General features: G+C 34.6%; 1 protein-coding gene across 1 annotated transcript in view; it reads right to left on the bottom strand.

Annotated features, from left to right (window-relative positions):
• The window catches only part of CPEB2 (cytoplasmic polyadenylation element binding protein 2), a 59507-nt gene that overhangs the window by 10695 nt on the left and 32796 nt on the right, over positions 1–16016 (bottom strand). The window contains 5 exon segments of the mRNA XM_036420283.2: positions 571–685; positions 944–1062; positions 3628–3717; positions 4288–4458; positions 9368–9391. Of these exon segments, the coding sequence (XP_036276176.2) occupies positions 571–685; positions 944–1062; positions 3628–3717; positions 4288–4458; positions 9368–9391 (519 nt within the window).

Genomic DNA, 16016 nt, shown 5'->3' on the forward strand with positions numbered 1-16016 from the left:
TTTACATGTGAGAATGGTTCTTTAACCTAAATCTCCCATACTGGGAGAGGGTGCAGCAATGGAAGGTACTAATATACTTTACAGGATATATGGTATCCTGAAACAAGCTTGTACAGTGGATATTTCCATCTATAATACATTTCTCTCACATCTTCCAGTAAATCTCTGGTTCCCGACGACACACGTTATCACTCACTTATCTAAAGTGCTAATATTTTAAATTCCAAATTTCTTCCTCAGATATGAAAATCAATCCATATAAAATTCTCATGTCTTAGCAAGTTACACCTAAGAAGTCAGAAGTATTTGAGTGGATCTTCCTTATGAGTCTGTTTGGAGTTAGCTATTAATATCGACAGATGACTGCTCAATTCTCCAGTTACTAGATGATTTCAAGAATGGTTCTCAGAATTTGTCTCAGAATTCTGTAGTTAGCAACTACTGGAGCATGAGGAATCTGCCCTTCACCTGCCCAACATGCCATGTACACAGCAGCTACCAAATATTTACTGAACCAATTCATACTTAAGTGATTTTTAAAAGAGCACAATTTGTTAGTATTGTCCTTACCAGCTCTCAGTGGTCTAGGAACACCTCCAACAAAAATTGTTTTCCGGGGATCCAGAGGTTGAGAACCATCCATCACAAAATCACTATCACTTAAATTCCAAGGACGGATCTGAACCTATTAAAAAAAAGGACGGTATTTAATTGGGTCTTATTCCCTTTACAGCTTATGCTGTTTTGCAGCACTGGATTTTTCATTGTTTAAAATTTTAGGTAATAGGATTTAGAAACAAATTATTATTTTTTATCTAGGAATTGTAAATTATTCAAACTGTATCTTAATATGGTGGTTGAATTCTTTTCCACTAATAATCATTTCAGAACATTTTTGGAAAACTTATTTTTGTAGCTTAGAGTCCATGTGGTGATTACTTACTGGTTTGTCTTTGATGGTGGGGCTGGAAACACACAGATAGAGTTTTCCATCTTCTTCAATGCAAGCATCAATCAGTGCCTGAACTGAGCTCTCTTCTTGAAAAAGAAGGAATGCATAGCCTGCAATAATCATGAACAATGAGGCAATATGTTAAGTGTTTGCACCCCAAATTTCATTACTGTTTAGAAAAAAGAAGTTTTTATTAAAAGAAAAATCCTATAACTAGAACTAGCATCATTATATTTTCTATAGGAGAACAAATATACTATTGGAATGCCCATGAAAACATAAATTAATTAGCTACTTTATATGTAGCATTTACTATTAAGTACCGTGCTAAAAGCTTTACATCAACTATAATATTTCATTTGATGCTCACACGTCTATGGAACATTATTCCCACTTGATAGAGAAAATACTGAGGTATCAAGTGGTTAATTACTTGTTTGACATCAGTAATACAAGCAAGCAATTGGCTGAATAATTTCAAACTCTGGGCTGTTCCATTCTCTTTCTAGCAGTGATACTGCCTTCTCAAACCATTGGAATGATTAATCAGTGGAGCATATTAGGGCCTGAAGTTTTCTCTAAATGCCCTTAGGGTACCAAGATCTAGAGCACACTTTTGGACTACAGAACATGTGGAAAGGCCCAGGAATTTCCATACGCAGAGGGAAAATCCCCCAGGCAACTTGACAACTTTCACATGATACTAAATAACTATCTTAGGGAGGCTGGAATAAAACAGGTTCCTTCAGAATGGGCCAGAACTTTGAAATCGAGTCTCAACTTGGATAAATAATTTTTTTCAGCCTAGAGACTATTTAGATTTATAAATCCAAGCTCTTGCTTAAATTCTTCTATCATTGGGAAATACGCACTTCCTCCTTTCCTTGGGCTACCAATTGTCAATCTTTAATAAGCCATGTATCCAGCAGGCAAAGCAGACTTCATTATAAAATGGCATCAACATTTACATTCCTGGTATACTCCTTTGTGATTTCCCCCAGCAGCTGATAGCTATGAATGATCTAAAAACATCCCTTTCCTTGACAAGATTCCTGTGCAAACAAACATGGAGACTGCCACCCTGTCCTAATATGAAGAAGCCATCAAGCAGTCCATGCACATCTGTTCCAATAAACAAAGGGAAGCATGAGGTCATGTTTTACATAGAAATCAAAAACACTGCTTGCTGCCAACAAAGGCTTTTACTGCCACAAAGGTCTGATGTGACACAGAAGTACTTCATTTTAATAAAATTACATTACTCGATGGCATAAATAAGACATCAAACGGACTCACACAAATAGAAACTTCCAAAGGTACAATTATGCAAGATTAAGAAATGCATTTTAGAACTGTTTTAATTACTAGAAGCAATTTAAATATGATTGAATTTTCTTTTTTTTAAATAAAGACTGGTTTTCTTTAAGTGAAGGCTTTAATTTTGATACAAAGCTGAACATTTGAGATCTATAACTGTTTTATAATAATAAAGAGAATATAAAGGCTAATTTACTAAAACAATATTTAAATTCAATATTTTTAATGCTGCTTATGTTTTGTGATATTATTTTTTGATATAATTATTTCCACATTACTCAATTTTAAAACAATACTTTAAATTCAAAATTTTTAATATTCCTTAATTATTTTGTGATTATTAGGGAAGAAATGTTTATATTACAAAAATTAATTAAGCAAACATGGTAAATAAACTATGATCTAGCTAAGGAAAGCCATTAAAGATTAAAATACTCTTACCAAAAACAAAACATCTGTGGCTCTCTAGAATTTATTAGAGTAAGCTAATATTCACACAGGTGAACCTCAATTCACTGCAGAATGAAGCACACATACGTGTGTGGCTCAGTATCCAGGGCTCAAGTCACTGCCTTAATTATAAGGTATCTTCACAAACTGAATGCTTCTGCACCAGTGTTTCCGAAATCATGAAAAATTATGACTTACAGGAATGATAAAAATGCTTGAAAGAACAAGGTTTGGGAATACTGATCTTTGGCAATGGCTACAATTAACTATAATTATACAAAAAACAAACCAAAACTATGATTTGCCATGCTATGTATATTTTTTGTTTTAAGTTTGAGGAAATAAACTGACAACCACCTCAAAAACCACATAACAGTCCTGGCTGGTGTGGCTCAGTTGGTTGAGCATCGCCTTTTACACTGAAAGATTGCCAGTTTGATTCCCTGTCAGGGCACATGCCCAGGTGGCGGGCTCAATCATCCATAGGGGGAGTGCAGAAGGCAGTCAATTGATGTTGCTTTCTCACATCTATGTTTCTCTCTCTCTCTAAAAATCAATAAAAATATTAAAAACAGACACAATGACAACAAAGACAGCAGGTATTCTGTTTCATTAAATTTGTGCCAATCCATTTTCCTAGGCTTATAGTTCACCATCCTCTTAAAGGAAGATGAGACTCATGTAAAAAAAACCCAAAACGTTTATGTCTCCACAAAAACCAATTCTAATTCCTTTTTAAAATTATATTTCAATTCCTGCCTGGAACTCTGTTCAACTATCTAAGTGGCACAGCACCTTTTGGAATTAGTTTTGTTTTATTAGAAAAGAAGACACGAAGTAATTTATATTGTCTCTTTTGCTTAGATATAATTGATTCCCTAGCAAATGTTAGCAATGAAAACCCTTACCTTTCGGTGGAAAATAGGACTTGCTTTCTGCTTTGTGAGGCCAATCTACTACCAGAGGCCCAAATCTTCTGAAGCTAGCGGTAATTTCATCTTAAGAAAATACAATAATATGCATTAGGAATTTGTTTAAGAATTCATTCTAAAACCCTTTATTTTGTAAGTTAGTTTAAATATTTAACATTTTAAAGTACAAATAGCCTAAAATAAGTTAGAATATAAATATTAAAAACATGTTCAATATCCTTGTTAAAATTATTCATAAAAATAGATATTTTGTCCAAATAAATTCACTTTAAAGTAGCATATTTGTCAGAGTAATCAACATAAAATGATATGGATAATAATAAATGTATAGAATACCAATCTTTAAATATCACTGGCTTGAAAACCATGTCAACATTATGTTAAATTAAATAAAGAGATCCATTACTGCTTGACAAGTAAAATCTTGTAGAAAAAGGAATGCTACAACAAGATGTGAAAAATCTATAATACTCATAAAATAAGACTACAGTCTGACACAAGTCAGGTAGTTTCATTGAAACACACATAAGCCCAATCCTGTATATACTCCAGGTAATTTCAGCCCATAGAAACCTTATTACATTGATCGATTACTCAGAATAATCTAGTAGTTTATTGCATCACTGGACCATGTACCTTCATCAATATCTGGAGGGAGGCCACCAACAAAAACTTTTCGAGAGAAGCGTTCTATTCGCTCTCCGTTTTGATGAGCTGAGTAACATGCGGGTGAGTTTAAAATCCCAACTTGATCGTTATGACCATCATCCAGCAAGCCATCATCGATTGGGAAGAGGGAAGAACGACCTAAAATATAAGAACAAATATAACTTGAATATCAGATCTGAAAAAAGTAAAAAGAGCAATGGCAAATTCAAAGGCTTAACAATGAAGGTGACATATGCATAAAAGTGAAAGGAAATTCAGATAGTTTGAGGTTTTAATTAGATTCGAGAGAGAATGAGTAATACTGACATTTTTATGTCAGTCTGAGAAATGACTTAGAAATAAACAGTAATATAACACACCACAAACACTAGATCACTTCAAATTTTTTGGAAAGCAACAAGAATCTAATATATAGGATGGTCAGACTGGATATGTAATTGAAAGAACTTTTAGAAACTGGTAGCAGAAAGAAAGTGACTAATAAGATAAGAGGACATAGAAAAAAACACTTGCAGACTACAGGAAGGACAAGGGCTTCTGCACATGTGCAAAACAGAAAGCCACTCCCTCTGGACTTCGGTCCCCAGCCAAGCTGGCCCTTTGGGAGCGCACCCTATCGGAGGGCACATCTTCTGCAGCAATCATGATGCTCGACCATGTGGGACAAAAAATAAAAATGACCTGATAAAACATACTCCCTGCTCTCCAGGAATGTGCATTAGGAAAGGAAAGATCTCTAGATGCAGCTGCAGCACATATCCCCAAGAAACTTCACAATCTTCAGAAGTATGGTGGAGGGAGAAGTCGTCTAAGCTTATAAATGGGTAATTTCTTAAATCCTCAAGTGAAACTGAATAGCATCTGTGGTGAAATTGCAAAGGTAGCAGTGCTTACTGAGAGCATTAGAAAGGGCAGGACATTTAAAAGTAAAAATATTTGTAGGAACATGGTTTTGAGTACAGTTTTCAAGTGGGAGAAAAAAAATAAGAGAAAATCAGAAAAATAAATTTATTTGAGAAGTAATCAAGCTGGAAAAGCACTTTGAGGTGAGAGTGCCAGTTTAAAGGAGATATTTCATTAGTGGGTGAAGGCAATAGTGATACAGGGGTTCAAGCAAGATGATAACTTTTTTCTTGTTCTTAAGACTTAGCAAGTATTTGCTATCAGAAATAAGGACTAATAGAAAACAAATATCAACTCTTTTTCAAAATGAGCTATTTTATTTTACTTAACAAAATCAACCTCATCAAGGTCTATTAAAAACAATATTAATTGTAACTAAATGGTTCAACTTTCTAGGGTTGGATTTTAAATAATTCTACAATATATTTTAAAAAGGAATAATGTAAGATAGAGAAACAACACGAATACTAATTTTTTATTAAAATGACAGAGCTAAGTGTTATATTTATTTCAGATATGACAATGCTTTGAAAATTACTTCATTTTAAAGTGTCCTAACATACACAGAAATGTAGCAGTCGCAAGAATACAACAGTCTAACAGATTTTTATCATGAGAAAATATGTAGATCATAAATATTTAGGATTCATGAATGCAGTGACTAAGGAAATCACTAGATAAACAATGTCAGATAGAGGGGTGACTCAAAATGACACTTTTTATACTAATTATGATACTGTAAGTATAATAAAAACTACATTGACAATTATTCCATATTGTTAACTATAATAATGTTCTAACTATAATAAAATATTAGTTAATAAATAGCAAATACCTATAATCTATTAACCAGAACAAAAGATATAGTGAAGAGGCTAAGATCACATACTAGCCACACTAAGAATCTTCCTTGCTAAAAAATCATAACTGCTTTCTTTCTAGAGCCATAAAAGCTATAGTTATTTAAAAGAGAAGTTAGCTGAATAAATACCACTACCAAAAATATTACTTTTTACCTTGCTAATTATCCTTTCCTATAACCCAAATTAATTTGATTATAAAAGGGAACCACTAAATAATTATTGATGTCTTCCATATGCAGTATGTTTTAAACATATTTTCCAAGAATTATATATATATTTAGTGCATGCAAATGGCTAGCAATAAAGATAAAATTATATGTGCTTAAAAAAGTAGAATTTGTTCAAAATTTGATTTGGACTAAAATATGTACAATAGTTTTCAACCAAAATTAAATTACCTTTCTTCTTTTTTACTATGAAACTAGGATGTGTTTTTAGGTTTTTATACCCAAGAGTGAAACTTAATGATAATAAAAGCACAGTATAAAATCTGTGGGATGTAGCATATGTAGAGAAAAGCTACATATGTAGAGAAAAATCTACATACTTAGCAGAAAAATTAGTTTTAAATGCATATTAGAGAAAAAATATTTAAAGTAATCCTAGTTTATGTCATAAAAAGAAAAATAACAAAAACAAAAAGAATTTAAGAAAGAAAAAAAACAAACAAACATGACATGGTTTGGCTCAGTGGTATACTGTCAGCCTGAGGACTAAACGGCCCCAGGTTAAATTCCGGTCAAAGAGCATGTGCCCAGGCTGTGGGCTCGATCCCCAGTGTGGGGTGTGCAGGACGTAGCCGATCAATAATTCTCTCTCATCATTGATGTTTCTCTCTCGCCCTCTCCCTTCTTCTCTGAAATCAATAAAAACTTATTAAGAAATAGAAGACTAACAGAAAGATAACCAATAAAGCCAAAGTTGGCTCTTTAAAAACATCAAATTTATATATCCTTAAGTTTAAGAAAGAAAACTCAAATTACGAACACTAGATATGAAAAAGGGGACATCCATCAATACAACCTATGAACATTAAAAGTCTAAAATGGAAATATTATAAGCAACTATCCTAATAAACTCAACAACTAGAGGAAATAAATTCCTTAAACAAATAAGCTTTGAAAATTGGCACAAGAACACACACATACACACAACAACAAAACAACATATAAATAGATACAGAACTGAATAAACTTTTGTTCTTTAAAAATCTAATTCATTCACCACTAAACCCATGTAGGGCTGAAGCTTTCTTTGTAGAAAGTTTATTTTTAAACTATAGATTTCATATTTTTAACAAATGTAGAACAATTCACACACATACATGTGTATAAACAGTGAACACACAAATGAAAGGCAAATCAAAGTTTTGCAATAGAAAAAGAAACAAATTATAAGAATAAACATAATGTAATATGAGGTTAGTTAAAACTAAGATTACACTGAGCTTCTAACTCTGACTGTGGTGATATGCTAATCATGTGCCTAAACATTAATATTTATACTTGATTTTTCATATTTTTAGTCTTATTCTGGAAGCCCAGAATAAAGATATTTCCCAACATATCAATGGGGAAGGCAGCAAAGAAAAAGAAAACATTTGCACAATTATTCAATTTATAGCTTGAAGCATGGTTCTTTGCTCTTGAAGCATGTATTATATTGGTCTTTTATTTAATAGAAGTTGTTCTAAAAATAAAAACAAGACAAATTATATGGATTAATTATGAATAGGAATATTCACCCCAATTTATAAGATCCAGAGATCATTCTATTAGGGTAGATGACCCACCAGTGTGACTTTTATGTATTATTCAAGGATAAAAAAAGACTATCAAAGCAAAAGTAGGAGGAGCAGGACTGATCTCTCCCAAACATCACCTGCTTAATCAGACAGAATTACTTATCAAATCAAGCATGTTTCACCAAAGAACTTAGAATAAAATTATCAGGTGCATTTATCACTCTAAAATATTTTGCCCCAATAATAGGTTTATTCTTTCCTCATAGAGGATGTAATAAGATATGCAAACTGAATAGAAAGGGGGAAAATGAGTAAAAAATAGGAAGAGAACCATTCCTTTGGCATATTTTTTTGTTGTTCTTTTTTTTTATATTACAGTATAAAATATTTTCAAATTCATATAAAATCTATCAATAGCTATTTTAATGGGCATTCTTTTCATCTGACCATCAAAATAAAAATTTTAATGCAGACTTCTACTGTTTACAGAATATCAACTAAAAAAATTACTGAATGCTATATAGTTTGAGATGTAAATTCAGGCATTATATCTTCCCATAAGCTAAATAAGTGTGACAATTGTCACTTCTGTCCCAAAGAAGGCTTCTACTTAAAATCATGTGAGAGTTCTCTTTCTTCCAATACTGGAGGCAACTTGAAAGCAGAGGAAATCTTTATGGCTCTCAGAGGATAGAGATATTTAGTAATAGTAGCAAGATCCTATCTAAAAGCAGAAACTGTTGCTTTTTCTTAATATAACCATAGTCTACAATTACAGAACTGAGATGAAAGAAGACAAACAAAATGAAGATAAAAAAAGAAAAAAAAAGTTTAAGCCACAGAAACTGTCAGCTGCTTTCCTAGAATGTTTATTAGTCCAGCATCACACAGTTCTAGATTTTTCCTTAAGATAATAAGAACCCTGAAAGGAAGACTACTGTGGGGAAAGAGAAAGAGTGTGTGTGTGTGTGTGTGTGCATGCGCGCGCGTAAGCTGCGTGTGTATTAGAAAGAAAGAAGAAGGGGAGTGGCGGGGAGGGGGAGAGAAGAGAATTATATTCTTAGAAGATAGAGAATATTAGCAACATGATTTCTATATATCAGTGTCAATTTGTGAATTTCAACTGGGTAAAACATAAAATAATAAACTCACATAATCATATACCATAGGTAGGCAATCAGTTATAGATTTAGAGTAGAAAAATCCTATTGCATGTTATCTTTACTAGTATGTATTAAACATATTTCTTAAATTATAAATCGACAGCTTTATTTTAAAAGATATAAAATAACTTTTAAATAATTAAAATCTAGACAGCTTTTAAAAGGGATATTTTTATTAAATAACCTTATTAGTATGAAATGTTCTTTAAAGGTTAAGAGATTTAGATTGGAAACTTTGATAAGTGCTCAAATCAAAATACAATTCTTCTGTGAGTTTTTAGACATCGCATAAGAAATCTGTGATAATTAATACAACATTGATCAGTAAAACCCAATTAGAAAAAGTTATACCATAGCAAACAGAAAAGAATTACCTCGTCTTCTCCCATAACTCCTTGCTGCATGTAAACAAAGGACAAATTGTAAAATGTCAGAACTAAGAATAAGCCCACATGTACAAATATTTGTGATATGAAAAGTTGTGTGGGCATCTGGAAATTAGTGCTACTTTGTTTTCAGAGCTACAGTAATACCAATATATAATATATGCATGATGTTTAACCATTTACAGAGCACTTTTATTACGTATCTCACCTAAACTGTATAAAAATTGTGAAACTGAAAGGAAATATACATTTTATTCTCATTCATGTTAAAATTCATGAATAAATATTTGTTTCATGAGAGCAGGATAGGAATATGTAACACTTTACAGTTAAATAGAATCACAAATAATTTTTCCAATGAATGGCAACAATTTGAATTACTTATATTCTACTTATTACTAGTATATGTAGCATATATAGTCCAACAAATAATTATTCAGATTCAATTCACATTATACCAAACCCTGCTTGGAAAAAGTACTGAAGAAAGAGTAAATAAATCAATCCATAATCAAATATGCTTAGTTGAAGAAATTATCAATGACATACTATAGCTAATAATGCTTTCTATTCTTTAGTATATATTATAACGGCTTTCTAAAGTGTTTATGTCTTGACATGTGAGGTAATAGGGATTCAGATACAAATTATTATTGGTATTATCATAGAATAGTAGGTATGTTAAGTACTGTAAAAGTATAAACTAGTAAGGCATTTTCATCTGGGACTAGCAGTTTATATAATTCCTTATGAAGAAAAAAATACTACAATTTATTTTTCATAAGAAACTACCAGTTAGATAAAATTCACAACTTGTTTTTAAATAACTCCTCCTCACCCCCAAATCTGAGTATACAATAAATACTTTTACTCTGAAATTGATATACAGAACCAAGGCAGTAAACAAAAATGACTGCTGAATTTCAGATCTTATTTCATATTTACAGTGTCTTAGGCCTGGGAAAAATTGATATGGAATAAATCTCAAATCAAAATATATATTACAGTTGTCAGAAATGTCTCCTCAAAAGTATAAAACTTAAAGACCAAAAGAAAACATTTCATCTCATTAAATATATTCTACTAAAGGCCTGGTGCACGGATTTGTGCGGGGGAGTGGGAAGGGGAGGACCATGGTGGGGAAGTGGCCAGCTGGGAAAAATGGACCTTGGGAGGTGGCCGACTGAGGGGGAGGGACTGCAGGAAAGACTTAGGGAGTTTGGCTGGCCAGGGGAGGGACCGCGGAGGTTGTGCCCTTGGCCCTCCTGGGAAAGGGACTGTATCCACCACCACCCACCCCCGGTTCCCTGTCCCAGCCCGGGCACAAGGGCCCTGGTGGGGTCGAGAGAAGAGGCAATGTAGCCAGGCTGGGTGTGTAAAAATGGATACCAGTTGCGGACACCGCTGTCGGAGCCCAGCCACCACATGGTTACCTGCCTCCCGCCTCTTCCTTCCCTCACAGCTGCACCGCCACTGTGGCAGGCAGGTGGCTCCTGGGGAAGGAAGAGGACTGGAGCGAGACAAACTCTTGTGTTGAGGGCTGTCAATAGATTGCAGCTGGCAGGGGAGGGAGGTTAGGGGTGATCATACAAACAGGCAGAGGTGATTAGGGGCAATCAGGCTGGCAGGCAGAGAGGTTAGGGGTGATCAGGAAGGCAGGGTAGCAGTTAGGGGCATCAGGAAGGCAGGCAGGGGAGTAGTTAGAGGCATCAGACAGGCAGGCAGAGTGGTTAGAGGTGATCAGGCAGGCAGGCAGGCAGGCAGGCAGGTGAGTGGTTAGGAGCCAACACTCCTGGATTGTAAGAGGGATGTCCAACTGCTTTTAAACTGGCAGTCATACATCCCCTGAGAGGTCCTGGATTGGAAAGATTGCAGGCGTGGCTGAGGGACACTCCCTCCTGCCCCTGTGCACCAATTTTGTGCACTGAGCCTCTAGTTTAGTTGTATAATCTACAGCAGATTTAACCTGTCCATGAGTGCTAATTATACTACAGATTAACCTAATCTATACAGTTACCTGTATGTATACACATGTATAATTTATGTATCAATATATAGCTAGCTATATATACACATTACATATGTTTATGTGTATAGGTTTACAGTTGTGAGTACACGAAACAGTGGTTATTCTTTTTTTTTAATTAATATATTTTATTGATTTTTTACAGAGAAAGAGAGAGGGATAGAGAACTAGAAACATCGATGAGAGAAAATCATCGACCAGCTGCCTCTTGCACCCCCCCCCCCCCCCCCACTGGGGATGTGCCCACAATCAAGGTATATGCCCTTGACCAGAATCAAACCTGGGACCTTTCAGTCTGCAGACTGACGCTCTATCCATTGAGCCAAACTTCTTTTGGCGAGTGGTTATTCTTATATTATGATTTATAATTATTCTACTATTTTCCATATAAACAACTAACTGTAAACTTATTTTTGCCTCACACTCCATATGTAATTCACATAGAGCTTACCTATCTAAATATTAGTTTAGGGTGAGGGTAGGTGTGGAAGTATTTAGAATTTGGTTATCTAGGTCTTCTAAGTCTTCTAAAGGCCTTAAAAACCTGTCTCAAAAAGAAGGAACATCAACTGTGGAAAATCAGATGGATAAAATAGGAATTTTAATACTATCAAGAACAGACAATAAAAGAATAGATTCCCGTAAGTTTTTAATGTGGCATTAAGTCTAAAAATGGTCAATAAGCCCCCAAACACTTCACAGCACAATCTCATTAGCTGAGGTTCCTGCTTATGCCTAGTGACATTAATCAGGTACAAATCTGCTTTGGGGCATCCCATTTATGGCTGTAGCAGGTCGGACATTTATATAGCAAATAAAACTATTCTCAAGTTTAAGTCAAATTACAAATTATGATGAAGTTCATAATGTGGTACATAATTCTTAACTTACTGAGAAAATTAATGAAGCTGCTCAATATTAAAACAGAAAACATAAATACAAGTCTTCAAAGCACCTTAGATTTTATCTCATTCCTGGGCTTGAATACAATTATTTAGAAAATGTCTCCAACTATCTCATACTGAGGAATTTTAGAACCCTATAAAGAGTTAGTCCACTTATTTTTTAGGCAACTCTCAGATTGCAAGTCTCTTCATTACCAAAAATAGAACTGACTGCAGATGGAGTTAAACCATGTGAAACATTTCCTATCCCTGTCATGGAAATAACCAATCTGCTGCCATCACCCGAAACAATGATGGGTGTACTCATTTCCTACTAATGTTTCTACATGAATTTCTGGGGTATATTCTGCTATAACTTTATCAGAAAACCCTCAGAGGAAAAAATTAGTAAATTACTATTCATTATGTTTTTAAAAAGTTTCCTTTAAACAATATATAGACCACATGTGTCAAACACAAGGCCCGCGGGCCAAATCCGTCCCACCAGGCCTTGCAATGTGGCCCGCACCGCGCTGTCATCACTGCACTCCACTGCGTTTCCATCACAATGACAGTTTATGACTGTTCAGTAAACCATTCGGCTCGCGATTTAGGCTGGATTTTAGATTTTGGCCCCTTCTCTGATTGAGTTCGACATCCCTAATATAGACCCTTCCAACCTCATTTATAATATGATTTAGAAAAAAATGAGTAATATTTTTTAAGTATTAAAAACTGTATTTAGAATATAAAATTTCAGGTACATTATAAAAATACTTTATACAAAAGTGGGGAATTTAAAATCCTATATAATAAAAGGCTAATATGCAAATTTACCGAACAGCAGAACGACCAGTCACTATGACACTCACTGACCACCAGGCAGCAGATGCTCAATGTAAGAGCGCCGCTCAGCCAGAAGCCAGGTCATGGGCGGCTAGGACTGGAGGAGCGGTGGGAGCCTCTCCCGCCTCCATGGCAACACTAAGGATGTCCAACTGATGGCTTAGGCCCGCTCCCGAGTGAGCCTAAGCCATCAGTTGGACATCCTCTGTGGGCTCCCAGACTGCGAGAGGGTGCAGTCCAGGCTGAGAAACACCCTCCCATGAGAGCACAAATTTTGTGCACCAGGCCTCCAGTACATGTATAAAAATATATTTTTGTGTGTATGCACATGAATGTTAAAATGTATATTTCTTTTCTTTAATGAAAATAATAAGAGGGGCTGTGAGAAATGCTTAAAGACCTTTCCCACACAAGTGGCTTTACAATTTGGTCTTGGGTTACCAATATTATTATTAATTTCTTATCCATAGCTACAAAACAAAATAAACAAACAAAATGAATAATTCTAGCATTTTCTTTAGGGTCTTTCTGTCCATATGTATTGGTTCTTAGCTCAGTTGTGGTACTTAAATTACTGCAGCAGAAGGAAGGGGCAGATAAACATATCAAATCAGCTGGAAATACTTAAAGTTACCTTAGTGTGAAACTAAAAAAAAAAAACACACACAAAAAAAAAACAAAAAAACTTATTTCTTAACTCTAAACACTTGAGCCATAACCCAGGAGAAAAATATACCACCCCCTCAACTCTTAACATAATCCCATTCAAGTTCCAAAATAAATTTGTCGTCTACACACGTCTTCCATCAGCATAAAAAAAGAACTGACTGCATACTTAAGTTTCCTATGTTTGTGACTTAACACATTTAGAGTTTCTGCCTTCAGAAATAGAATTTCATTAATGAGTAAATTTTCTTAAAAGAAACACATAACTTCTTTCCTCCCTAAAGCACATTAAGCTCTTGATTACAAACATGGCTGTTAAGTGGTTAGCAAACTATGTTGCTAATATCATCCTCCCATACTTCTACTCTATCTGTTCTCCTTTTGAAAAAACAAATGCATTAATAAAAATTTTACTTTTCCAGGGGTTAAGGGGAAAACATAATTCAAACAGAAACAAATACTTGCATGTTCTGTACTATTACAAAATAAGAGTATTTCTGTTGTGAATTTTTTTACTACTGAGAAAAAAAGTGTAAGATGTATACACTTACAGAAATATAAGCAGTCAAGCTGTCATTGCTTAACCTTTGGTTTTTAAGCAATCTACCTATTCCTATGCAAGGAGACTTTCCTAAAAAGCCTTTGGATGTTCCTACGTTTGGATTACTCGAGTGGCAGAGTCTCCACCAGTCAATTCCACTTGATTTCCACTTGATTTGAGGAATATAGTCTATTCCAGTGTTTTTCAACCTTTTTTGGGCAAAGGCACACTTGTTTCATGAAAAAAATCACGAGGCACACCACCATTAGAAAATGTTAAAAAATTTAACTCTGTGCCTATATTGACTATATATAAAGTAATTCTCTTGAATAGGAATCAAATAAACACAAAGAAAGTATTTTATAATTACTTTATCATGAAATATTAAGTAAACAAAATAGTGAAAAATTATAAAATTCTTGTCTTGTCTGCACCTACGGCACACCAGGCAACATCTCCCGCGAAACAGCGGTTGAAAAACGCTGGTCTATTCAAAAGTAGGAGCTGCTTGCAGTTATATTTCTTTGGCATTTTTGTTGTTACAATTTTTAAAAAATTGATACAACTTCATGAGGTGTATGGGTGTGGGATTATACCTCTTTTTCTCTATCTGAGTTAGCAGAGGCTCGGAGTTAAAGATTTATCAGAGGCGCATCATAGTTTTACCAACTTCCCGACCTTTATCCCATACCGTATTTGTCCTTTAATTAAAAGAATATTTAAAAGTTTAACCATAACACTAATTAACTAGGAAGATAGGATCATGAAACCTTGTACAATATTCGCCTTATCTGCATAACAACTATATCACTATTTATATATTATTTTTTATTAAATGGACACAAGCCTCGTCCTACTGGAACATAACGAGTTTCTGCCAGTTCTGTATTTTCTAAAAGATGGCCTTAATTTGTAAAGCATTTTTTTTAATGCATATCTGTGTACCATCAAAAGCCACTGTAACACAGGGGAAGCACACACGCTTTAGGAAACTGCCTGAGTCATTTTGCTATTATTGACACCCAAATTTGTCCCTATATAGCTTCTTCAAAATGGTTCTGGTTTGGCTTTCTGCAATAATGTAAAACAAGCCCCCTTTGTTCATGACATGTAACACCCTTCAAATAATTGAAAATGTAAGTTACGTTATGCCTTCTTTAATTTTATATTGTCCAAAGTAAACAGACCCAACCCCTTTTTCTATTAATAGGACATGATTTTCACTCTTTCAAAGTGATTTCTGTCACTGTTCATCATCACCCACTGCCACAGCTAACGTCTCCTTCCAGGAACTGCTCCAGATACATACTGCACATGAATAAACGCTTTCACTCTCACACAATCCCTTGGGGCTGCAGCATGCTCTCTCTCGGACAGAGAGAATCTGAGTCAGAGTGAAGGGAGGTAAGCTGCCCAAGGTCACAGAGCTAGAAAGGGCAAACTTGAGCTTAAGCTCAGAGACTCTGGCTGCATAGTCTGTGGTACCAGCCACTATGAACTACTATTAAACCACCATACAAAATACTAATGTGTTATTAATGTGATACAACTTAATTGTATTATTTAACCAGTAAGCATATAACATGCTTTAACTCCGAGCCTCTGCTAACTCAGATTAACTTAGATTTTGAAAGTAAATAATATTAGCTATGCTTACTGGTTAAATAATACAAC

This window comes from Pipistrellus kuhlii, unplaced genomic scaffold, assembly GCF_014108245.1.
Source record: "Pipistrellus kuhlii isolate mPipKuh1 unplaced genomic scaffold, mPipKuh1.p scaffold_m20_p_1, whole genome shotgun sequence".
NCBI lineage: Eukaryota > Metazoa > Chordata > Mammalia > Chiroptera > Vespertilionidae > Pipistrellus > Pipistrellus kuhlii.